The sequence below is a fragment of the Hemitrygon akajei genome, chromosome 12, assembly GCF_048418815.1.
Source record: "Hemitrygon akajei chromosome 12, sHemAka1.3, whole genome shotgun sequence".
Lineage (NCBI taxonomy): Eukaryota > Metazoa > Chordata > Chondrichthyes > Myliobatiformes > Dasyatidae > Hemitrygon > Hemitrygon akajei.
The window spans coordinates 50,480,485-50,507,477 of record NC_133135.1 but is presented as its reverse complement, the minus strand read 5'-3'; the positions used below and the strand labels follow the sequence as shown (position 1 = coordinate 50,507,477).

The following is a 26,993-nucleotide window of genomic DNA, read 5'->3' as shown; positions in this document are numbered from 1 at the left end:
TTGTAGCAATGGCTTTCCTCAGAGGCTCAGAGCTAGTGACCTTGAACCTAACATAAAAGCGATTGAGTTCATCTGGGAGAGAGGCGGTGATGTTTTGCCTTCCTCACCACAGACTCAACCTGCAAATTAACCTTCAGGGAATCCTGCACAAGCACTCCCAAGTCCCCTTGTACCTCAGTTCTTTGTATTTTCTCTCCATTTAGAAAATAGTCAACACTTTCATTTCTTCTACCAAAGTGCATCGCCATATACTTCCTGACCCTGTGTTCCACTTGCCAATTCTTTGTCTATTTTCTAATCTGTCTGTCCTTCTGTAGCCTCTCTACTTCCTCAGAACTACCTGCCTCTCCACCTACTTTCATATTTTCTGCAAACTTTGCATCAAAGCCATCAATTCCATCATCTGAAGTCATTGATGTATAACGTAAAAAGAATCAATCCCAGCACAGACCTCAGTGGAACACCACTAGTCACCGGCAGCCAACCAGAAAGGGCTCCCTTTATTTCTTTGCCTCCTGTAAGCCAACCACTGCTTTATCTATGCTAAAATATTCCCTGTAATGCCATGTGCTCGTATCTTGTTAAGCAGCCTTGTGTGATACCTTGTCAAAGGCTTTCTGAAAATCCAAGTACAAAACATCAACCAGTTCTCCTTTGTCAATCCTGTTTGTTATTAAACATAGAAAGCATAGAATTCAAAGAGTTCCGACAGGCAAATTTCCCTTGCAAAAACCATGCTGACTGCAGCCCATTTTATCATGTGGCTCCAAGTACCCTGAAACCTCATCCTTAATAATCGACTCCAACATCTTCCCAACCACTGAGGTCAGACTAACTGGCCTATAATTTCCTTTCTTCTGCCTCTCACCCTTCTTGAAATGTCAGGTGACATTTGCAATTTTCCAGTCTTCTGGAACCATTGCAGAATCTAGTGATTCTTAAAAGATCAGTACTAATGCCTCCACATCTCTTCAGACATCTCTTTCAGAACGCTAGGCTGTACACCATCTGGTTCAGCTGACTTAACTACCTTCAGACCTTTCAGTTTCCCAAGAACCTTCTGTCTAGTTATGGTAACTTCACACACTTCATGCCCCCTGACACCTGGAACTTCCACCATACTGCTAGTGTCTTCCACATTGAAGGATGATGCAAAATACTTGGTTCATCTGCCATTTCCTTCCCCCCTTTACTACCTCTCCAGCATCATTTTCCAGCGGTCCGATATCCACGTTTGCCTCTTTTTTACACTTTATGTATCTAATGAAACATTTGGAATCTTTATTATTGGTTAGCTTACTTTAGAATTCCAACTTTATCTTTTTAATGACTTTTTATTTGTCTTCTGTTGGTATTTGAAAGCTTATTAATCCTCCAACTTCCCACTAATTTTTGCTCTATTATATGCACTCGCTTTGGCTTGTATGTTAGCCTTGACTTCTCTTGTGAACCACTGTTGTCTTCATGCCTTTAGAATACTTACTGTTTGGGACGTATATATCCTGTGCCTTCCGAATTGTTTCCAGAAATTCCAGCCATTGCTGCTCTGCTGTCATCTCTGCCAGTGTTCTTTTCCATTTAATTCTCAGCTTCTCTCTCATGCTTCCGTAATTCCCTTAACTCCACTGTAATACGGAATCATCTGACTTTAGCTTCTCATAGTGAAATAATTGAACCTGTTGAAATTATTTTAACACTTGCCACAACAGCATAGTTAAAATTATATAGAATTAACAGCATAGGATGGTATTTCTTAACTTTGGCCCCAATATTTCGTATTACCACGTGTACAGAATTAACAGTTCTATCTAGAAGCAAGAAATTAAGGCCAAGTAAATATATGAAATAAAACATGAAGTGCTGGAAACATTAATCAGGTCAAGCAGCATCTGTGGAGCAAGAAACAGGGATAATCAGATCTGGGCATTTACAGCATTTTATTTTAGAAAGCAAGTTAATTTTAATTCATTGAAGCTCAAGGAGAAAGATGGGTGAGGCAAAGGGAAAAGCACTGAGACAGTGAGGTCAGTGTGTAATTGACTTTGATTTTTAATGAAGTTCTATAGTTAAAAGATTAATGAGTGCCAGTTGAAAAAGAGAGAGGAAGAATAAAAGGCCATATGAAAGCTGTGAAATGTAAATCGCAGCTGCAGCTTTACCTGAAAACAATTGAAAATGCTTGAAATGTCCACCACATCAGGCTTGTCTTGAGAAAAAAGACTGAATTAATATTACAGATCAAATTTCAAAGCTACTTATATGCCACCTTTATACAATCCTGAGACTTACTTTCGTGTGGCCATTCACAGGAAATACAAGAAACTCAGTAGAATCAATGAAAGCTCACCCCCAACAGGATGGACGAACAATGAATATACAAAATACAACAAATGGCACAAATGCAAAAGAAAAAGTATGACATATATAGAACCTGAAATGAAAAATCCTTGAAAGGCAGTCCATAGGTTGTGGAAGCAGTTCAGTGATGGCACAGGTGAAGTTATCCCCTCTGGTTCAAGAACCTGGTGGTTGAAGGGTAATAACCGTTTCTGAATCTGGTTGTGTGAGTCCTGAGGTTCCTGGACCTTCTTCCTGATGGCAGCAGTGAGAAGACAGCATGGCCTGGATAGTCGTGGTTCTTGATAATGGTTGCTGCTCCATGTAGATGTGCTCTGTGGCGGTGAGGGCTTTACCCACAATGAACTGGGCTCTTTCCACTGCTTTTTGTAGTTTTTTCATTCAAGAGCATTTGTGTGCCCAGACCAGGCTGTGGTGCAACCAGTCAATATTCTCTCCACTACACATCTATAGTTTGAAACAGCGAATACATCTATTCGCTGAAGGAAGTGCGATGAAGGAAGTCTCCAGCTGGGACTTGCATGACTAACCGTAGTGTAAATGAGTGAAAGCTACTAACACGATGAAGGAAGCCCTGAATACCACCAAAGATGGAGGATCTTCCTTGCTGCCCTAAATGCCAGTGGCATTACAGGCATATATTATATATCTATAGAAGTTTGTCGAAGTTTTAGATGACATGCCAATTCTTTGCAAACTTCTAAGAAAGTAGAGGTGCTGTCTTGCTTTCTTCATAATGATGCTTGCTGGAACCAGGGCAGGCCCTCTGAAATGATAACATCGAGAAATTTAAAGATGCTGGCCCTCACCATCTCTGATTCCACCCCCCCCCCCCCCCAGTGCAGACTGGTTCATGGACCTGTGGTTTCCTCCTCCTGAAGTCAATAGTCATTTTCTTTGTCTTGCTGACATTGAGTGGGAGGTTGTTGTTGTGGCACCAATCGGCTTGATTTTCAATTTCCTTCCTATATGCTGATTCATCACCATCTTTGATATGGCTAACAACAATGGCACCATCTGCAAATTTAACTATGACATTGGAGCTGTGCTTAGCTTCGCAGTCATAATTATAACGTGAGTAGAGCAGGGGGCTAAACATACAGCCTTGTGGTGCACTTGTGCTGATGGAAATTCTGGAGGAGATGTTGTTGATAACTCAAATTGACTGGCCTGCAAATTAAGAAACTTAGGATCCAGTTGCATAAGGAGGTATTGAGGCTTAAGGTCTTGAAGCTCTTGAACTTTTGAGGGGATGATAGTATTGAATGCTGAACTTTAGTCAGTGAAGAGCATCTGGATGTATGCATCTTGGCTGTCCAGATGTTTCAGAGTTGTGAAAAACCAATGAAATAACATCTGCTGTTAATCTGTTGTGACAGTAGGCAAATTAGAGTCGGTCCAATTCACTTCTTAGGCAGGAGTTAATATGTATCATCATCAACCTTTTAAAGAACTTCATCACAGTGGATGTAAATGCTGTTGGATGACCTTAAAAACTTACAGCAGAACTGCCTCATTCTGATACAGAGTCCTGAAGGTTGCGACATGCCAAGACAGGGGTTGAGGTATTGTTCCTCAAGTTCACATTAGACCTATCTGGAACAGTCTCAGAGCCTATTATGTTTTTAGATATGATTGTGAAAGTAGAAATGTAGGCTCATGTAAGAGCCGATTTGGAAATACATTTGTTGGGAAACCAAAATACCCAAAAATAAATAAGAATGAATGCAGGGAATAAGAACCGAGAACAGATAACTTTAATTAAAGATCCTAAATGGCAGGAAGGTCCAAAGTAATAATTGGTTTAAACAAGCAATTTTCTATTTGCTTTTCTTTAAACATATGCAGGCTTGAAAATCAGCGTGTGCAGGAACTGCAACATCAAGTAGAAGATCTCCAGCGATTATTGCAGGAGCAAGGCACAAAGTCCGAAGAAGTGAGTGAGTGAAAGTAAATTAAGGTTAAATAATGTTTACAATGGAAAATATAGTTTATTGGACTTATCAGCTATTTGAAGAACATTTTTCAGAATTTATGACAGAGCAAATGTTGAATCTATGTGTGATGTTGGGTAGCTGGGTGGAGATATGTCTCTACCAAAGGAGGTGTGAGGCACTCCTTTCCTCTGCTAGCCTACAGGTCACCCTTGAGCAAGTTGTAGCCCTGCTTAGTCCTTCTGATCAGGGTTATATGAAGCCATGGGAGCAGGTGGTGGATAGTCGCATGAGCAGCGGGTGCATATCACAAGTGCTGGTTATGTGACCACTGACACCAGACAGACAATCTCCGAAGGATATTGATAATGGTTAGAGTCACCATTCTTACAAAGACACTACCCAGTAGAAAGCAATCGCAAATTACTTCTATAGAAAAACAAACATGAAACAATCTGCAGATGCTGCAAATCCAAGCAACATGCACAAAATGCTGGAGGAACTCAGAGCTCAGGCAGCATCGATGAAAAAGAACAAGCAGTAGACGTTTTGGTCCGAGACCCTTCATCAGTACTTGAAAGGAAGAGGAGAAGTCAGGGTAAGATGGTGGGGGGAGGGGAGGCAAAAGTACAAAGTGGTAGGTGATAGCTGAAACTGGGAGAGAGGAAGGGGGTGAAGTAAAGAGTGGGAGTGTTGATTGGTGAAAGAGATAAAATACTAGAAAAGGGGGAATCTGATAGGAGAGGATAGAAGACCATGGAAGAAAGGGAAGGATGAGCAGCACCAGAGGGAAGTGATGGACAGAGAAGGAAAAAAATTTACCAAGAACAATCATAGACATGGAAAAACCATGATTGCCCTACATGTCATACTACACAGCGCATAACATGCCAACAATATGTGATGTTGGATACTGATCTGGACTGCATTAGAATGGTAATAACAAATTGGGTGCCAGAGGAAGTCTCAACATTTTACAATGTACCGTATATTAATTATTTGGATAATGGAACCAAGTCTTCTAGAGCCAAATAGGCTGATGATGCAAAGGTTAGTGGATTTGCAGTTGTGAGGAGGATACAAGGAACCTGATCATAAACACAAGAGATTCTGCAGATGTTTGAAACCCAAACTAACACATACAAAGTGCTGGAGGAACTCAGCAGGTCCGGCAGCATGTATGGAAATGAATAAACAGTCAACATTTTGAGCTGAGTCCCTTCATCAGGGCAGGAAAGAAAGGGGGAAGAAACCAGAATGAATCTACTGTATGTTGAAGGAAGAGAGAAGAATTTGGCTTATTCCCTCTTTCTTTATAGTCCTGATGAAGGGTCTTGGCCAGAAGCTTCGACTGTTTATTCCTTTCCATAGATGCAGCCTGACCTGCATAACTCCTCCAGCACTTTTTAATGTGTTATAAGGAGCATGTGAAGCGATATAGATAGGTTAAGTAAGCAGGTGCAAAGTCCATGGTCACAAAAAATTATTATGCAGGTAAGTATAATAGTAGTTAGAAAAGCCGGATGAAGTGTTGGCCTTCATTTTAAATGGTATGATTGATAAAAGTAGTGATTTTTTGATGCAACTTTCAGGGTTCTGGTGAGACTGTACCTGGGTACTAAGTAAGTTTTAGTTTCCACATTCAAGGAAGAATGTGTATAACAGCAGGGAGCATTCACTGAGTCAAGTCCTGGATCCAAGGGACTGCCATATGAAGAAGGCATGAGCAGGTTGGACCTGTAATAATTGCAGTTTAGAAGAATGCAAGGTGATTATTGAAACCTTCTGAAGGGATTGACAGGATGGACACTGAGAAGATGTTTACATTAGTTGGAGGTATCTAGAACTGAGAAGGAGGGTGGCATGATTTCCAATTAAGGGTTATTGTACTTCAGAAGCAGATAAGCAGTATTTTGTAAGTCTTGGGAATTCTTTACTCACAGCTTTGGAGGCAATGTTATTGAATATATTGGCTAACAGTTAAATTACAAGGAAATCAAGACATGAAGAGAGGTAGAAGGAAGATTTTGTTGCATTAACCATGGTGTTATTGGATAGTGGAGCAGGCTCAAGTGGCTGATTAACAGATCCACAGATTTTCGATGATGTTTTGGTCGGGGGACTGTGAGGGCCATGGCAAGCCTTCAGCTTGCGCCTCTTGAGGTAGTCCATTGTGGATTTTGAGGTGTGTTTAGGATCATTATCCTGTTGTAGAAGCCAGCCTCCTCTTTTCTTCTTCAGCTTTTTCACAGATGGTGTGATGCTTGCTTCCAGAATTTGTTGGTATTTAATTGAATTCATTCTTCCCTCTACCAGTGAAATGTTCCCTGTGCCACTAGCTGCAACACAAGCCAAAAGCATGATCGATCCACCCCATGCTTAACAGTTGGAGAGATGTTCTTTTCATGAAATTCTGCACCTTTTTTTCTCCAAACAAACCTTTACTCATTGCAGCCAAAAAGTTTTATTTTAACTTCATCAGTCCACAGGTTTTGTTTCCAAAATGCATCAGGCTTGCATAGGTGTTCCTTTGCAAACTCTGATATTGAATTATGAGGTGAGGATGCAGGAAAGGCATTCTTCTGATGACTCTTCCATGAAGGTCATATTTGTGCAGGTGTTGCTGCACAGTAGAACAGCGCACCACCACTCCAGAGTCTGCTAAATCTTCCTGAAGGTTTTTTGCAGTCAAATGGGGGTTATGATTTGCCTCTCTGGCAAATCTATGAGCAGTTCTCTCGGAAAGTTTTCTTGGTCTTCCCGACCTCAACTTGACCTCCACTGTTCCTGTTAAGTGCCATTTGTTAATTACATTACAAACTGAGGAAATGGCTACCTGAAAACGATTTGCTATCTTCTTATAGCCTTCTGCTTTGTGGGCATTATTTGTTTTAATTTTCAGAGTGCTAGGCAGCTGCTTAGAGGAGCCCATGGCTGCTGATTGTTGAGACAAGGTTTGAGGAGTCAGGGTATTTATAAAGCTTTAAAATTTGCATCACCTGGCCTTTCCTAACAATGACTGTGAACAAGTCATAGCCCTAACAAGCTAATTAAGGTCTGAAACCTTGGTAAAAGGTTATCTGAGAGCTCAAATCTCTTGGGGTGCCCAAACTTTTGCGTAGTGCTCCTTTCCTTTTTTTCACTCTGAAATTCTACAAAGCAAAAATAATACACTAATCTTGCTTAAAATGTTGAAAAGAATGTTTTGTCTTTAACTTTATGACTTTTGGAGATCAGCTCATCTTTTACTCACTGAACTATTCACAGTAACAGAAATTTTGACCAGGGGTGCCCAAACTTTTGCATGCCACTATAGATTTGCCATGTGCAACACACCTGTTGTGGCTCTCTATAATTCATTCAAAATTTGCTAAGTGCCTGTTTTCGCTCCTTCACTTGTGGTAGGCAAACTTTAGGCAACATAGGTACAATCACCAGCTAGAGTTTCCAGATATGGACTTCTGCCTTTGTGTGACCACTAGTGAGGTCTGTTAGTTGCCAGACCTGATTTGTCTTGTATGCTTATTGACAGTCTATTAGTTGATTTATGATGAAGGAAGTAGAGCTGCAGACTTTTACTTGTATATAACACAGAAATGATTAGAATTACATCAAATGCACATTGTCCCAGGATTCATTTTGCAGCAATGTGCATTTCATATGGTTGACAGCAGTATGTGTTGATGAGTGTATATTGAAATGTTTATAAAGTATATCTTAGAAATTCTAAAACATGAGGAAGGTATTTGAATTAAAATCAACTCCGGGCAATTTAATTATTTTCATATCGCAAATATGCAATCTTGATGTCTTTCAGCAGCCTATGTTTTATTATCATATGCCATTAACCTTAAGAAAAAGGTATAGGAAAAGTAGACAGATGTAATCGTAACTAAACTGAAGTTGGTACATTTTCACTACTTGCATTAATCATGATGTGTTTCTGCATTTTGTAGCTTCTTGTAATAACTGCTTTATGAATGACTGCAGTCTGTAAGATAACTGTAAGCATAATAATTTCATCTTAATCTGCTTTGTATAGCTATAAAATCAATGTTGACTTGTTCATTAGCACACATTTGTGTTCATTAGCACAGATTTGTTTAAATATGATTAAATATATTTGAATTACACACTCTACAGTCGAGGAGTATCATGTGAAACTACTTGCTTTGTCTTGTTTTACAGTGTAGTGAACTAAAGAAATTGGATGCACATCTGTAAGTAAACTTTTAAAAAAATCTTATTGTCTATTTAATAGTTCCCAAACTATCACTGCATTTGAAAGTATGTAGATTTAATTATAAAGGAGACATAGTATACTGCAGATACTAACAAAACAAACAAACTGCTGGAAGAACTCAATGGGTCAGGCATCGTCTGAGGAGGCAGAGGTAGAAATGACATTTCAAGTCAAAATCCTGCATCAGGACAGATTTAATTATTGGAATCGGGTTTAATATCACTGGAATGTGATGTGAAATTTGTAGTTTTGTAGCAGCAATACATTATAACAATACATAGTAATAAAAACTGTTCATTACAATAAATATATGTATGTATTAATGTGTGTGTGTGTGTGTGTGTATATATGTGTGTATATATACTCATTTCCTCTGTTCCTTATCTAATATTATGTCTGGTTGGTTTGCCAGTATTGCTGATAAGTCTGTATTTGGATGTCCCACAGGATCTTAGCTCTGCTATTCTCCACTACCTTCTTAGGTGTTTCCCATTTGAACTTGGGAGTGTCCAATCGATACTCTGCGCAGATATTCCTGTACACAATTCCTGCAACTTGGTTGTGCGTTCGGTGTACTTGTATGCTGTCCCTGCCTGCATCTTGCTTCTTGCTACTATGTCCTGGATGGTTTCACTGGATTCCTTGCATAATCTGCATCTTGGGTCTTGTCTGGTGTGATCAACCCCTGCTTCTATGACTCTTGTGCTCAGCACCTGTTCTCTTGCAGCCATGAGCAGCACCTTTGTTATGCCCCTCAACCCTGCCATTTCCAGCCATTGGTAGGACTTTCCTATGTCAACCACCTCTGCTATCTGGCACTGGTACATCCCGTGCAGTGGCTTGTCCTGTCAGGCCTCTGGGACAGCGAGGATACTGTGCTGAACCCTCGAGCTCCCAGGCCTCTGCAAGAGGACCCGAGATTGAAGGGAAAACACACATACACACTACACTTAAGGGGTGAGAAAAATTATTTAAATTAAATAAGTAGTGCAAAGGTAGACAAAAAAGAAAATACCGAGGTAGTGTCATGTGTTCACTGTCCATTTGGAATTCTGATGGTGGAGGGAAAGAAGCATTGTGTATCTTCAGGCTTGGTAGCACCTCCTTGATGGTAGCAATAAGAAGACCGCATGTCTTGGGTGATGGGAGTTCTTAATGATAGATGGCGCCTTTTTGAAGCATTGCCTTTTGAAGATGTCTTGAATGCTAGGGAGGCTAGTGCCCATGGTGAGTCTAACTGAGTTTACAACTTTCTGCAGCTTTTTCCACTCCTGTGCAGTGGCCCCTTCATACCAGTTAGAATCCTCTCCATGGTACATCCAGAGAAATTTGCAAATGTCTTTGCTGACATGCCAATTCTCCTGAAACTCCTAATGAAATATAGCCACTGTCTATCTCTTTGTAATTGCATCAATATGTTGGGCCCAGGATAAATCTTCAAGAGATGTTGACACCCAGGAACTTGAACCTGCTCACCCTTTCCACTTCTTATTCTTCAATGAGGATTGGTGTATGTTCCCTCAACTTCTCATTCCTGAAGTCCACAGTTAATTCCTTGGTCTTACTGATGTAGAGTGCAAGGTTATTGCTGTGACACCACTCAACCAGCTGATCTAGCTTGCTCCTGTATGCCTCCTCATCACCATCAGAAATTTTGCCAACAATAATAGTGTCGTAAGCAAATTTATAGATGGCATTTGAGCTGTGCCTAGCCACACGATCATGGGTGTTGTGAGTCAAGCAGTGGGCTAACCACGCATCCTTGAGGTGTGCCAGTGTTGGTTGTCAGCAAGGTAATGTTACTTCCAATCCACGTAGATTGCAGTATCCTGGTGCGTAAGTCAAGGGTGCAGTTAGGTTGGGTGGTACAGAGGCCCAGGTTTTAGATATTGTTGATTAGAACAGAGGGTATGATTGGGTTAAACGCTGAGCTGTAGTCAATCAGCGGTGGCCTGATATAGATGTTGCTATTGCCCAGGTGATCCACAGCCGAGTGGAGAGCCAATGAGATTGTGTCTGGGGCAGACGTATTGTGGCGATGGGCAAATTGCAGAGAGATCAGGTGCTTGCTAAGGCAGGAATTGATTATAGCAATGACCGATCTCTCAAAGCACTTCATCAAGGTAGATATGAGTGCCACCGGGTGATAGTTGTTGAAGCAGCTCACCCTGCTCTTCTTGGGCACTGGTATGATTGTTGCCCTTTTGAAGCAGTGAGAGATTAAAAATGTCCTTGAACACACCCGCCAGTTAGTTGGCACAAGTTTTCAAAGCCCTACCAGGTGTACCATCAGGGCGTGACACCTTGAAAGTGTTCACCCTCTTGAAAGATGTTCTAAAGTTGGCTTCCAAAACGTAGACCATAGGGTCACCAGATGCCTGTAGTTTTAATTTTCTGTTTGCCTTGTCATAATCCAATTACTATAATATTTCTTCTTATACATGTGCACCAGTAGGTAAAAAGCGCAACTAAAGAATCCATGTTCTCTGCATTTATCATTCCTGTATAATTTCCATGATCAGGGAAAGCTCAAACTAGACTGATCTCAATTGCTTTCTGCTTTATGTGGAAATGAATAAGTCTCACAACATACTGACAAATGTTTAATTGCTCTGCATTCACATTTGTTCAAGCCTTTGACTTTAAAAGTTGTTCGTTGTCCAGCTGGCAGAATTGATCTTATATCAAGTAAACTAGCCATCAATTCACCCAACATTTAGAAAACCAGTTTTTAAAGCTAGTAGAATGGATTTGTTTCACAGAATGAAGAAGGGTGTGAAATTGGTTTAAACATATGGGAGGTACTGGATGAAAAATTGTAGTTTGATTTACCTTTCATATGGATTCTTAACGTTGAGGCATTGAATAAAACACAAATTGTTTTATGTGGACTCTGTGATTTTTATCCATTAACACTTTTTGTCGACGAGATTATATTGAGCAAGCAATGTTTTTCTCACCCAGTTTCATTGCCTTTAGAAACTAAAGGGCATAATATCAGGATAAAACAGTTTTTTTAGGACGCAGATTAGGAGAGATTTCATCACATAGGGGACTGTGAATCTCCATCGTTCTATATGACAGGGCTGTGGGTTTTATATTCAAGCTTTCTATTGATCATATACTAACAAGTAGGGTGGACAAGGGAGAGGCAGTGGATGTTATTTAGTTGGCTTTTCAGAAGGCATTTGATAAGGTGTCACACATGAAGCTGCTTAACAAGATAAAATCCTCTGGCATTACAGGAAATATATTGGCATGGATAGCAGAGTGGCTGACAGGAAGGAGGCAGCAAGTGGGAATAAAAGGGGCCTTTTCTCGTTGTCTGCCAGTGACTAGTGGTGTTCCTCAGGGGTCTGGGATTGCTGCTTTTCACATCGTTTAACAATGATTTGAATAATGGAATTGATGGCTTTGTGGCAAAGTTTACGGATGATACGAAGATAGGTGGAGGGATAGGTAGTGCTAAGGAAGCAGTGCGATTGCAGCAAGACTGAAACAGATCGGGAGAATGGGCAAAAAATTGGCAGATAGAATACAGTGTTGGGTCAAAGGAGCAACAATGTGGACTATTATCTAAATGGGGAGAAGGTTCAAACATCAGAGGTGCAGAGGGTCTTAGGAGTCCTCATGCAAGACTCCCAGAAGGTTAATTTACAGGTTGAGTTTGTGGTAAAGAAGGCAAATGGAGAATAGGAAATAAAAGCAAGAAGAATAGAATATAAAAGCAATGAGATAATGTTGAGCCTTTGTAAGACACTAGTCAGGCCACACTTAGAGTACTGTCAACAGTTTTGTGCCCCATGTCTCAGATAGGATGTGTTGTCATTGGGAGAGAGTCCAGAGGAGATTCATGAGGCTGATTCCTGGAGTGAAGGAGTTAACATATGAGGAGCGTTTGGCAACTTTGGGCCTGTACTCACTGGAATTTAGAAGAATGCTCGGGGATATCATTGAAACCTACTGAACATTGAAAGGACCAGATAGGGTGAATGTGGAGAGAATGTTTCCTATGGTGGGGGTATCCAGAATTAGAGGGCACAGCCTCAAAATTGAGGTGTGACCCTTTAGAACAGAAGTAAGTAGGAATTGGTTTAGCCAGAGAATAGTAAATCTGTGGAGTGCTCTGCCACAGACTGCTGTGGAGGCTAAGCTTGTACATATATTTAATGCAGAAGTTGATCATTTCCTGATCAATCAGGGCATCAAAGGACATGAGGAGGTAGGTGTATGAGATTAAGTGGGATCTGGGATCAGCCATGATGGAATGGTGGAGCAGACTCGATGGGCTGAGTGGCCTAATTCTGCCAATGTCTCATAGTCTTATGGTTTAAGAGGATCAAAACATTTGTAACTTTTCACCTGCTTTCAGTTTAGTTTGTTGTAGCTTGTAGCTACTGATAAAGTCAATAGGTTTGATGGCTTTTTCACAACTTGCCGCTGACAGAACTGAAAATGAAATTGGCATGCGTGATGAAGAACAAAGGCTATTTAAGCTGAAAAAATGTGGAGTAATTAGCTCACATCCAAACAAGACTTTCTCATAGTTTAAATTGTTCAATATTTTGTTTTTAGAGAGAAGTTTCATGAAACTCAAGATGAGCTACAGAAAAAGAATGAGCGTATTGAAGACTTACAGCATGAATTGCTGCAGAGATGTAAGTATAAACATCACTACATTCGAGAGATCTAATCTTCCAAATGAATTGTTGTCATAATGTTAGCAAGAGTGAGCAAACTATAGGAGTAATGGAAAAAAATGAGGTTTAATAACATTTGTGCAAAAAGGAAGGCAGGCATAATGATTCATATCTTTGATCTTTTGTTAGGATTGGGAAGTGTTGTGTATGAGATTTGGAAAAGATGGTGCAGAATAGAACAAAAACACAAAATTCAAAGTAAAATTTATTAACAGAATATATACATGTAACCACATAATACCCTGAGATTTTATTTCTTTTACTGCAGGCATACCTAGCTAATCTATAGCGAGATAACTATAAACAGGATCTATAAAGTGTAAACATCGGGTACTGTAAACTAAACAAACTGCAAATACAGATATAAATAAATAGCAATAATATAATGAGCCGAGCACAAAATAACAATATAAGAGTCCTTAAATGAGTGTAGCTGTCCTCTGTTGTTTAAGAAACTGATGGTTGCGAGGTAGTAACTCTTCTTGAACCTGGTTGTGCAGGTCCTGAGGCACCTGTACCTTCTGCCTGATGGTAACAGTGAGAAAAGAGCATACCTGTATGGTGAGGATCTTTGATGATGGATTCTGTTTTTCTACGGCAATGTTTCACATACATGTGCTCAATGCTTTTACTCATGAGGCACCAGTCCAAATCCACTGCCTTTTATCGGATTTACCATTCAAAGACGTTAGTGTTCCCATACCAGGCCGTAATGCACATTTCCACCACATATCTATCGAGTTCTTAAGACATTGTAACACATAAACATGTTAAGAAAATGATCTTTCAAATGAATTGCCAAGTTAAGAAAGCAGACTTTAAAATGAATAAGCAGCAAACAGAAAATTAGCAAATCATTTGTGATAAAGGTAAACAATGAAAAGAAACATTAATGACAGGAAGAAAGGAAGAAATATGTTGGGATGCCATGAAGTTGTGCAAGTTGCTATATAAAATAAAGTTCTTCTCTCCTCTGTTTATGTGCTTTATCAGAATAACATGAAATAAATACATTTAAATTCATACTCACTGAGAGATATTTTCCTACTACTTAAATATCCCAAATATCGATTGGCATGTCCCTAGAACAAGGGGTTTAGATGGGGTGGAGTTTGTTAGGCATGTTCAAGAAGGTTTCTTGACAAAATATGTAGATAAGCCTACAAGAGGAGAGGCTGTACTTAATCTGGTATTGGGAAATGAAATTGGTCAGGTGTCAGATCTCTCAGTGGGAGAGCATTTTGGAGATAATGATTGGAGATGGATAGGAACAGACAAGTTAGGAAAGCATTTCATTGGAGTAAGGGGAAATATGAAGCTATCAGGCAAAAGCTTGGAAGCTTAAATTGGGAACAGCGTTCTCAGGGAAATGTACGGAAGAAATGTGGCAAATGTTCAGGGGATATTTGCGTGGAGTTCTGCATAGGTACGTTCCAATGAGACGGAAAGGATGGTATCGTACAGGAACCACAGTGTACAAAGGCTGTTGTAAACAGTCAAGAAGAAAAGAAGAGCTTACGAAAGGTTCAAAAAACTAGGTAATGATAGAGATTGAGAAGATTATAAGGCTAGCAGGAAGGAGCTTAAGAAAGAAATTAGGAGAGCCAGAAGGGGCCATGAGAAGACCTTGGCAGATAGGATTAAAGATAACCCCAAGGCATTCTACAAGTATGTGAAGGACAAGAGGATAAGGTATGAGAGAATAGGACCATTAAGATGTGACCGTGGAAAAGTGTGTATGGAACCGGAGGAGATAGCAGAGGTACTTTAATGAGTACCTCTGTATTCAGTATTTACTACGGAAAAGGATCTTGGCAATTGTAAGGATGACTTGCAGCAGACTGAAAAGTTTGAGCATGTAGATATTAAGAAAGAGGATGTACAGGAGCTTTTGGAAAGCATCAAGTTGGATAAGTCACCGGGACCGGACGAGATGTACTCTAAGCTACTGTGGGAGGGGAGGGAGGAGATTGTGGAGCCTCTGGCAATGATCTTTGCACCATCAATGGGGACGGAAGAGGTTCCCGAGGATTGGAGGGTTGTGGATGTTGTTCCTTTATTCAAGAAAGGGAGTAGAGATAGCCCAGGAAATTATAGACCAGTGAGTCTTAATTCAGTGGTTGGTAAGTTGATAGAGAAGATCCTGAGAGACAGGAATTATGAACATTTGGAGAGGTATAATATGATTAGGAATAGTCAGCATGGCTTTGTCAAGGGCAGGTCGTGCCTTACGAGCCTGATTGAATTTTTTGAGGATGTGCCTAAACACATTGATGAAGGAAGAGCAATAGATGTAGTGTATATGGATTTCAGCAAGGCATTTGACAAGGCCCCCCATGCAAGTCTTATTGAGAAAGTAAGGAGGCATGGGATCTAAGGGAACATTGCTTTGTGGATCGAGAACTGGCTTGCCCAGAGAAAGCAAAGAGTGGTTGGAGATGAGTCATATTCTGTATGGAGGTCGGTCATCAGTGGAGTGCCTGAGGGATCTGTTCTGGGACCCCTACTCTTCGTGACTTTTATAAATAGCCTGGATGAAGAAGTGGAGGGATGGGTTAGTAAATTTGCTGATGATACAAAGGTTGGAGGTTTTGTGGATAGTGTGGAGGGCTGTCAGAGGTTACAGCGGGACATTGATAGGATGCAAAACTAGGCTGAGGAGTGGCAGATGGATTTCAACCCAGATAAGCTGAGGTGGTTCATTTTTGTAAGTCAAATATGATGACAAAATATAATATTAATGGTAAGACTCTTGGCAGTGTGGAGGATCAGAGGGATCTTGAGGTCTGAGTCCATAGGACACTCAAAGCTGCTGCACAGGTTGACTCTGTGTTTAAGAAAGCATACAGTGCCTTGGCCTTCATCAATCGTGGGATTGAGTTTAGGAGCTATGAGGTAATGTTGCAGCTCTCTAGGACCATGGTCAGACCCACTTGGATTACTGTGCTCAGTTCTAGTCACCTCACTACAGGAAGGATGTGGAAACCATAGAAAGGGTGCAGAGGAGATTTACAAGGATGTTGCCTGGATTGGGCAGCATGCCTTATGAGAATAGGTTGAGTGAACTTGCCCTTTTTTCCTTGGAGCGATGGAGGATGAGAGGGGGCCTGATAGAGGTGTATAAGATGATGAGAGGTATTGATTGTGTGGATAGTCAGAGGCTTTTTCCCAAGGCTGAAATGGCATTTGTGAGAGGGTACAGTTTTAAGGTACTTGGAAGCAGGTACAGAGGAGATGTTAGGGGTAAGTGTTTTACGCAGGGAGTGGTGAGTGTGTGGAATGGGCTGCCAGTAACGGTGGTGGAGATGGATACGATAGGGTCTTTTATGAGACTTCTGGACAGGTATATGGAGCTCAGAAAAATAGAGGGCTATGGGTAACCCTAGGTAATTTCTCAGGTAAAGACATGTTCGGCACAGCTTTGTAGTTCCGATGAGCCTATATTGTGCTGTTGGATTTGTATTCTGTCCCATGCTTGGTCTTTATAAACCATTCAAATCCTTTATAAGTATATAATTTAATAGGAGTTCATTGCAGTTCATATAAAACAATTTTTACAATTTAAGTTGCTGTTCAACTTCCTATTGTATGACACTTATATAAAATTTTACATAAAACATGAAGATATAATGACCCTTTACTAACAATTTAATGTATCAAAAATCAGACTTGTATCATTTACCCTTAAATGCAATTAAATTTTATTGCAATTAAACAAGTTTAAATTGCAAATCTTATCATTCTAGCTCAAAGTATTGAGGAATTGCAACGTGGATTAACTAAAAAAGATGAAGATATGCGGGCAATGGAGGAAAGGTACAAAATGTACCTCGAGAAAGCTCGTAATGTGAGTGCACGTTTCAAGATTACTTGTGGATTCTGACTTGCCAGTTATTCTGCATTTTTATATTGATGCTCCCCATTGCTTCTTTTTCACTTTTAGTCTGAGAGTTGCCTGATAGTAAATATACATTTTTAAAAATGCCAGACTGAATGGATCTGAGATGATATATGGAAAGTAATTTCATTAATTTATTTTACTGATAACTGATTTTTTCTTGGTAAATAATAGATCTTATGGGCAATGGAGACATTTTATTTTTTATTCCCATGTTACTTTTTCCAAGTTGAACACATCAATTTCTTTACTTTTTCCTCTCACTTGCTGCCTGATGTTGGGAAAAATGCACTCTTTTTTGTTGATTATAATTAAAACATTCCAGATCGTCTAGTCCATCAACCATGCTTCATTAAAACCATCCAAAATCTCAACTCCATATAACTTTAGTATTTGACATTGAACATAAAGCATGTTAAGATTTTGTGAAGAATACAACTTTCAAAAAGAGTTACTTATCTGATGGGACTGTTGTCCTCAACTTCAGTTGTGGGAGATAAGATTAAATAGAATATATACTAGACAATCATAAAATTAAAATTTAGAGTCAGTTTCTTTTTTAATAATAGTGGGTTAAAATAACTTTGGTAGTTTGTGCTTCAACTCTTATGCCAGGAGGACCATGAGTTGTGACCCTTTGCTAAATATTTATGCTGAACATGCCCGGGATATGTGGGAGTTGAACTGAAGAGATGGAGGAAGGGGTGGTTGGCTTACAAATCGAGAAAGCTTGTAGACAATGTGAGAGAGAGGATAGGCAGATGATAGAGAAGGGATACACTTAGACTGATGGTTTGAGAGTATCTATTTTAATGCAATGAGTATCATGAACAAAGCAGATGAGCTTAGAGCGTGGGTCAGTACTTGGAGCTATGATGTTGTGGCCATTACAGAGACTTGGCTGGTTTGGCTACTTAGAGTGCCGGGCTTTAGATGTTTCAGATCGGACAAGGAGGGAGGCAAAAGATGTGGGGGTGAGACACTGCTGATCAGAGATAGTGTCATGGCTGCAGAAAAGGAGGAAGTCATGAGGGATTGTCTACTGAGTCTCTGTGGGTGGAAGTTAGAAACAGGAGGGGTCAATAACTCTACTAGGTGCTTTTTTTTAATAGACTACCCAATAGTAACAGAGACATTGAGGAGAAGATAGGGAGATAGATTCTGGAAAGGAGTAATAATAACAGAGTTGTTGTGATGGGAGATTTTAATTTCCTTAATATTGATTGGCATCTCCCTAGAGCAAAGAGTTTTGATGGGCTGGAGTTTGTTAGGTGTGTTCAGGAAGGTTTCCTGACTATGTAGATAAACCTGCAAGAGAAGAATCTGTACTTGATCTAGCATTGGGAAATGAACCTGGTTAGGTGTCTCTCAGTGGGAGAACATTTTGGAGATGGTGATCACTATTCTATCTCCTTTACCATTGCATTGGAGAGGGATAGGAGCAGACAAGTTTAAGAAAGTGTTTAATTGGAGTAAGGGGAAATATGAAGCTCATAGGCAGGAACTTGGAAGCATAAATTGGGAACAGAAGTTCTCAGGGAAATGTACCGCAGAAATGTGGCAAATGTTCAAGGGATATTTGCGTGGCGTTCTGCGTTCCAATGAGACAGGGAAAGGATGCTAGGGTACAGGAACCATGGTGTACAAGGGCTGTTGAGAATCTAGTCAATAAGAAAAGAAAAGCTAACAAAATGTTCAAAAAAACTAGGTAATGATAGAGATCTAGAAAATTATAAGGCTAGCCAGAAGGAGCTTAAGAATGAAATTAGGACAGCCAGAAATGGCCATGAGAAGGCCTTAGTGAGCAGGATTAGGGAAAGCTCAAGGGCAATGTCTAAGTATGTGAAGAGCAAGAGGATAAGATATGAGAATTAGGACTAATCATGTCTGACAGTGGAAAAGTGTGTATGGAACTGGGGGAGATAGCGGAAGAACTTAATGAGTACTTTGCTTCAGTATTCACTATGCAAAAGGATCTTGGTAATTGTAGGGATGACTTGCAGCAGACTGGAAAGCTTGAGCATATAGACATTCAGAAACAGGATGTGCTGGAAAGCATCAAGTTGGCTAAGTCTCCGGATGAAATATACCCCTGGCTACTGTGGGAGGTAAGGGAGGAGATTGCTTAACCTCTGGCAATGATCTTCGCTTCACCAATGGGGATGGGAGAGGTTCCCGAGGATTGGAGGGTTGCAGATGTTGTTCCCTTATTCAAGAGAGGGGGTAGAAATAGCCCAGGAAATTGTAGACCAGAGAGTCTTACTTCAGTGGTCGGTAAGTTGATGGAAAAGATCCTGAGAGGCAGGATTTATGAGCATTTGGAGAGGCATAATATGATTAGGAATAGTCAGCATGGCTTTGTCAAAGGCAGGTTCTACCTGACGAATCTGATTGAATTTTTCGAGGATGTGATTAAACACATTGAAGGTAGAGTAGTAGATGTAGGGTATATGGATTTCAGTATGGCATTTGGCAAGGTAGCCCATGCAAGGCTTATTGAGAAAGTAAGGAGACATGGGATCGAAGGGGACCTTGCTTTGTGTATCCAGAACTGGCTTGCCTGCAGAAGGCAAAGAGTGGTTGTAGATGTGTCATGTGCTGCATGGAGATCGGTCACCAGTGGTGTGCCTCAGGGATCTGTTCTGGGACCCCTACTCTTCATGATTTTTATAAATGACTTGGATGAGGAATTGGAGGGATGGGTTAGTAAATTTGCTGATGACACAGATTGAGTGTGTTGTGGATAGTGTGGAGGGCGGGACGTCGATAGGATGCAAAACTGGGCTGAGAAGTGGCAGATGGATTTCAACCCAGGTAAGTGTGAGGTGGTTCATTTTGGTTGGTCAAATATGATGGCAGAATATAATATTAATGGCAAAATTATTGGCAGTGTGGAGGATCGGGGGATCTTGGGGTCTGAGTCCATAGGACACTCAAAGTAGCTGCACAGGTTGGCTCTGTGGTTAAGAAAGCATATGGTACATTGACGTTAATCAATCATGGGATTGAGTTCAAGAGTCAAGAGGTAATGTTACATCTATATAGGACCCTAGTCAGACCCCACTTGGAGTACTGTGCTCGGTTCTAGTCACCTCACTACAGGAAGGATGTGGGAACCATAGAAAGAGTGCAGAAGAGATTTACAAGGACATTCCCTGGATTGGGGAGCATGCCTTATGAGAATGGGTTGAGTGAACTCAGCCTTTTCTCCTTTGAGCGATGAAGGATGAGAGGTGACTTGATGGAAGTGTATAAGATGATGAGAGGGATTGATCATGTGGATAATCAGAGGCTTTTTCCCAGGGCTGAAATTACTAGTGCAAGAGGGCATGGTTTTAAGGTACTTCGAAGTAGGTACAGAGAAGATGTTAGGGGTAAGTATTTTATGCAGAGAGTGGTGAGTACGTATAATGGGCTGCTGGCAACGATGGTGGAGGCAGATAGAATAGGGTCTTGTAAGAGACTCCTGGATAGGTGCATGGAGTTTAGAAAAATAAAGGGCTATGGGTAACCCTAGGTAATTTCTGAAGTAAGTACATGTTCGGTACAGCATTGTGGGCCAAAGGGCCTGTATTGTGCTGTAGGTTTTCTATGTTTCTATATCAAAATGTCCAAAGACATTGCTGAGTACATATTTGGGCTGTGGCCTCCAGCTGCCCCTAAGTTTTCTAAGTATATTTCTCAACTTCTCTGCAAATGAATCATTGGACAAAGTACTGTTTTTACACCATGGAGACATATAATGATTGCTGCCTGTCACTCATCCAACTGGGTTAAGCATCTGGACTCCTCATCTTTAGCAGCAGGTGGGCACCATAAGTGAATCCACGGTGGTACAGGCTTCTATTGCCATGATTAAAATGAATTAGTAACCCCTAACTGTATGGCCTTTGGCATGGACAATTCCAGGAATTAGTTTTATTGCTGGCCCATGGATAAGAACAGAGCAAGTCTGAATAAAGTCTGGAATGATCTTTAACTTGAAGGATGAAGAACATTAGAAGCAATATTGATATTTTGGGATGAATATATTCTACTTTATAGAAAGAGTAGATACCTGTTACAGTGCCTTACTTTCTTGAATATTTGTATTTAGAGTATGCAGATTGTGCTGGAGCAATTTCCTGAGCTGCCTCTGGGGGCTGAGAGCCTTGTCTGCCAACAATACACAACAGAAAATGCTACGTTGTCACTTCATTTTTTTTTAATATAAATTTAGGACGAAGTTAATCAGTTGATTCTTGTTCATATTAGTTAAGCAAAAATGAAAATATTTTACACTATTAACTGAGATTTATATTAATCTGTGAAACAGAGGGGACTGTGAATGCTAAGTTATTAAATACATTCAGGACAGGTATTAAGATGCTATGAGATAGGACTAGTAAAAGAAGGTGGAGTTTATGGTCAACCATGTTCTTATTGAAAGCAAAACTAACTCAAAGGACCAAATGGACCCTGTTAATTAAGTTCGTACCAGTCGTCATAGATGACCAAATTTTCAATCTAATTTCTTAATTTACCAAGAGCTTCTGTGATGCCATGACTATTACAGAAGTTGCCTGTAGTGAATAACAAGTTAAGAAACCTCAATGAAAGCCCTTCCCACTCTCCCCACACACTAGTGAAATGATGGTATGTTTCATAAGTTTTTATAAAGGATAAAATTATTACATCTGTTTATATTCCATATCTAGGTAATTAAAGCTCTGGACCCAAAACAGAACCCTGTGACTACAGAAATCCAGGCACTCAAAACCCAAATCATTGAGAGGGACAAAAAAATACAAATGCTGCAGGTATGATGATGTTTGTAATTTTGGGATAAGAATAAGAAGGAGGCTGTCAACAGAGGAGGAATATGTGGGCAGTTTCTGAAGTATACATACATATGTTTAAACATGGAAATCCACAAGAACAACACATTTCATGACATATATTAGTGATATTAAACCTGATACTGAAGTTGTTCTGTGCAAATCCACTTTTCACAGAGTGTGATGTGCTGTTGGTATGGAGTCAGTTAGAAATCAATTATTTTAGCATATTATATTGCATGCTGTTGCAATCGATTGCATTGTTGAAATAGTTGTACCTGTTTTAAATAAGATACCACCCAATAATTACTGCTAACCAAGATTTTCAACCTAATATCTAATTTTATGACTGGAGTCTAATTACCTCAAAATGAGAACAGGTTTAAGGAATCAGCCTCAGTTAGATTTTCATTAAAGTTCTAAGTACATTTATGTCACTATATGCAACTCTGAGATTTGTTTTCATGTGAGCATACATGATATATCCAATAACCATAACAAAGTTCATGAAAAACTGCACAAAACAGGGTGGACAATGAGTTTTCAAAAGACAACAAACTATGGAAATACAAAAGAAACAAAAAGAAAAAAATAATAGTAAAATGAGTCTATAGTTTGTTGGAGCAGTTTAGTGATGGAGTAAGTAAAGTTGAGTGAAGTTATTCCCTTTGATTCAAGAGCCTGATGGTTGGGGAAGTAACCATTTCTGAACCTGATGGTGTGAGTCCTGATGCTCCCGTACCATCTTCCTGATGGCAGAATAAAGAAGAGAACATGACGTAGGTGGTGGGGTCCCTGATGATGAATCCTGCTTTCCTGCGACAATGTTTCTTGTAGATCTATTCAATGGTGGGAAGGACTTTACCCGTGACGGACTGGGCAGTATCCACTACATTTCTTACGATTTTCCATTCAAGGCCATTGGTGTTTTTATACCTGGTTGTGATGCAGCCAGTCAATATGCTTTCCAACACACTTCAATAGAAGCTTGTCAAAAGTTTACATGTCATGGTGAATCTTCACAAACTTTGAAGGGAGGTTTCACATTCTTTGTCAAGACTTGTTCCTGTGTAAGTGCTCCAAACCAGTCTGGGAGATGGTGTTGTCCAATGGTGTTCAAGATATATTTGAATGCCAATGTACTTTGAACACCACTAGACAAAGGGAGAAGCATCAGCAAGAGCAACATTACAGAGGACAATAGCACACTCATTTTTAACTGAGTTTACTCTTACTTAGATAGATAGATACTTTATTCATCCCCATGGGGAAATTCAACATTTTTTCCAATGTCCCATACACTTGTTGTAGCAAAAACTCATTACATACAATACTTAACTCAGTAATAATATGATATGCATCTAAATCACTAACTCAAAAAGCATTAATAATAGCTTTAAAAAAGTTCTTAAGTCCTGGCAGTTGAATTGTAAAGCCTAATGGCATTGGGGAGTATTGACCTCTTTATGCCATTTTTAATGTTTCAGGGTAGCAAAGAAATTCAGCAAGACTTGGGTGTAATATTCCCATCGAGCTATTTAAATTATGGAACAATCTGAGATATTTATTATTGCCTTTACTGATTTTACTATTTAATGTCACAGTAAATGCAGTATTCTTCCATCAAAATAGATTTAAAATGCATAAGGTGTAGAAAATAACTGTACATTTCCATCTTCAGAGCTCCAACTTAGAAATACATTATTTGTACATTGGAAATATACTATCTTTAAAAGAAGACTTGAGTGTTTTCTCTTTCTGTGTTTATGCTAGCATGATTGTGAGCAAGCAAAACTTCGTGAGCATGAGGAGAACCTGTTAGTAACAGCGTGGTACAATAAGGTAAATCATTACCTAAAGGTGACATACCACATGGCACCTTATCAAAGAATCTGTGCATTTCTTACTCTGTCGTGAAAGCCCTTATGATTTTTCTTTAGGTTTAAATCTAACTCCCTCTTGAAAACTGAAATTGCTTCTGTCCTTAAGCAATAAATTTCAAATTCAAACTCATGTTTACTTTAAAGCATCTCAATGCATGTAATAATTATTTATCTTGGTTTGCTTTTCGATCCATAGCCAATTATTAACTATCTGTGACCTTTGGTAATGGCTCCTCTACTATTAGTGTAAAAACTACTTTTGAACATTCTACTTTCTCTGGTCAATTCCTGTGTTTTGATTCTCTGAATTCATAAAGTCCCTCATTTCATGTGATGAAAGTCTAATCTTCTGGTTTTTAAAGCTTACCCATGTTACCTGTTTCAATGCTCCACACATTTGTTTATAAACCGAAGGATCTCATGTTGCCTTTAATAAATTATCAACTTCTTCTACAATTTACAAACGTGTGAGTCCTTCTAATGCGCTGGCCATCGGTTACGAGCACCTGATTTATGGACTCCCCTACTTATGAGTAAGCTTCCTTAATATTAAATTCAAAGGTCCAAAATACATTCATTCCAAGGAATTTCATAACTATTTTCTACTGTTAGTAATTGTTCTTTATTATCAATCTTTGTACATCTGATGCCATTCATTACAAATCTCTGGAGGTGGTTACCATAGGGAGTAATTTTTGTGTATTGAGGACAAAATCAACTTGTAAATGTCTATGTAATAAAACCTGTTTGTTACTTGGGATGGCCTGTTTGTTTCATTCTGCTCTGTAAAAATCTTTACTTTGCACCTTTATGGGTCACATTTCATTTCCTAATTTTTGCATTCTGTCCATATCATCCTAACATCTGCTACTGTCTCTTCAGTTGTTTACTAAACATCTGAGTTTGGTGTCATCTGAAACTTGAAATACTGTCCTCCTTACTCTCCTGGTTATGAATAGCAATTAATATTGATCCCCAGAACTACTTCATAGTTGTTTTTCCAAATTGAAAAGCAATTCATCCTCTTTCCTTTTTGTCTCCTTGTGTTCATTTCTGTGTATATGATGCCCCCCCCCTTTCTTTTTTATGGGTTTCAGTTTTGCCAGCAATGAGCTACTTTTATCTCTCATTTGTAATGCACCTCTATATCAGCTTTCTCTCCTATTTCACTAAAGAAATTCAAATTATTCAAATAATACATGCACTTAGGAAATCTATGTGGACAGTCATTTTTGTCTCAAACCTTCCAATCTTTAAGTCTTGTTTAATTGAACACAGTTATTCCACAAAACTGACAGTTATGGAATATTTTATGCTCTTGAGACATCCCCCCCCCCCAAGTTTTGACAGAAGGCATAAACAAAATTGTTTCTATGCCAAAGATCATAGCTTATTTTATAAAGATTAAATTCTTTTCCATATGTGATTTGCTATGCTGATCTGAAGAAATAATGGACTGCCATAGAAGTCTATGTTGACATTTCTCCAATCATTGGTATCCAACCCTATGGGTCACTGAGCTCAGTACATGTTTTTTGTATACCATAAGAAGAATAGACATTTAAGCAGGAATAATGCATACATTTGCTCATTTCTGCTCAGCAGTTGCATGAGACATGGTCGATGTACCTAATTTTTTGTCTGATTTTCTCGGCATTCATGGTCCTGTGAGGTATAGCGTTCCACAGGTTTACGATCCTCTCCAAATCCACATTAGAATCCCAAATGTTTGAGCCATTTTCTTGAAATTATAATTCTTAAATTCTGGAATTTTAGTACATTCTTGGCACCTGCCCTCTCAATTCCCCTTGAAATCTTGTTTTGTTATTTTCCATTTCTCAATATAAAACAAATAATTGTGCACTACTTTCAGAGTTTGGCATTTCAGAAGATGGCAATTGAAGCTCGACTTGAAGACCTCGGTTCAAATAAGAAGCGGTCCTTCTTAGCACAACAACGACAGGTCACCAGTTCGCAGAAAACACTCACAGTTGCCGTGGCTGCAGCACCTCCCAAATAGAACAACTTGGAATCTATTGAATATGTACAGAATGGGTCTACATTAAAGTAGCTCAAAAGTAGAAAGCAAACTTATGATATACATCAGTGTTTAATAATTCTTCTCCTTCTAAGAATAGGTTTCCTTTCTAATGGAAATGATTACCTTTAACTTGTAAAGAATTGCTTTTCTTTTTGAATATAGTAGCACAAAATGATAAGGGCAAAAGATGGGGGAGAAAAAGCATATTCTTAGGATTTCTTCGCATTAAGATTTAAATTTATATGTAAAATTCATATATATAATTTAAAATAGGTGAGAATGTAATCATATGTTCAAAATTCATCTGTTCTTTATAACAAATTTTCACATGTAAATAAAAGATTTAATTTTTTATTGAGAGAATTGCACTTAATAAGACCATATGAAGCTTAATTATAAATTCTAAATCTTGTTTCTATAGTAACATATTTAAAATGCCTGAGGTTTTATTAGTTTCATATTTTAATTTTTACTTTAGAAAATAACAATTTTATCTTGACTGATTATTATTGTTGAGTCTTTATTGAAGTTGATTATTCCATTAATCTGAGTAGACTGCAATTAAGGGATTGCTCAATATTTGTGTTTGTATTTATATCAATACAACTGAATAGTTTTTGAAATTTTTGATATATTTGGGGTGTTAATTGATGAACAGATTGCATAGACCTCAAGCAAATAAGGAATATATTATTTAAACTTATTTACTTACCTGTGAAATTTGTTCATATTGGTTGCTTACAATTTTGGATTGAAAAATTTGATTCATTTTTTCTCTGAAATGGACTTGGAGTACTTAATTATTCTTTAATCTCTGGTATTTTAAGAGATTTTAAGAGAAAACAATAGACAATGTGGATGCTTTCTATATTTGCATGTAATGAAATTTTATATTACTCGTTTCAAACTTAATTGTGTCTGCAGCCAAAATAATGTGGTGGTTGTTTTATTATTCAATTGCCACTAGATGGTCATTTTGAAATATTTAGTTTATATTGGGGCAAAATACGAGTATAAATTGGTAATAATGACATTGCATGTACTTACAAAAATTATATACATTTTTGTTTGATTTGAGCAATATTCTACAACAGTTCTTGACTTAGAACCATAGAATAG

General features: G+C 39.0%; 1 protein-coding gene across 2 annotated transcripts in view; it reads left to right on the top strand.

Moving 5' to 3' along the window:
- hook1 (hook microtubule-tethering protein 1) overlaps positions 1–26,946 on the top strand; it is an 89,370-nt gene extending 62,424 nt beyond the window's left edge. For both annotated transcript variants that reach the window (XM_073063073.1, XM_073063074.1), the window contains exons 16-22: positions 4,207–4,294; positions 8,481–8,512; positions 13,111–13,193; positions 16,982–17,082; positions 21,831–21,932; positions 23,724–23,792; positions 25,707–26,946. In XM_073063073.1, the coding sequence (XP_072919174.1) occupies positions 4,207–4,294; positions 8,481–8,512; positions 13,111–13,193; positions 16,982–17,082; positions 21,831–21,932; positions 23,724–23,792; positions 25,707–25,853 (622 nt within the window). In that variant the 3' untranslated portion in view covers positions 25,854–26,946. The remainder of the gene's footprint in view (positions 1–4,206; positions 4,295–8,480; positions 8,513–13,110; positions 13,194–16,981; positions 17,083–21,830; positions 21,933–23,723; positions 23,793–25,706) is intronic.
- Positions 26,947–26,993: the final 47 nt, after the last annotated feature.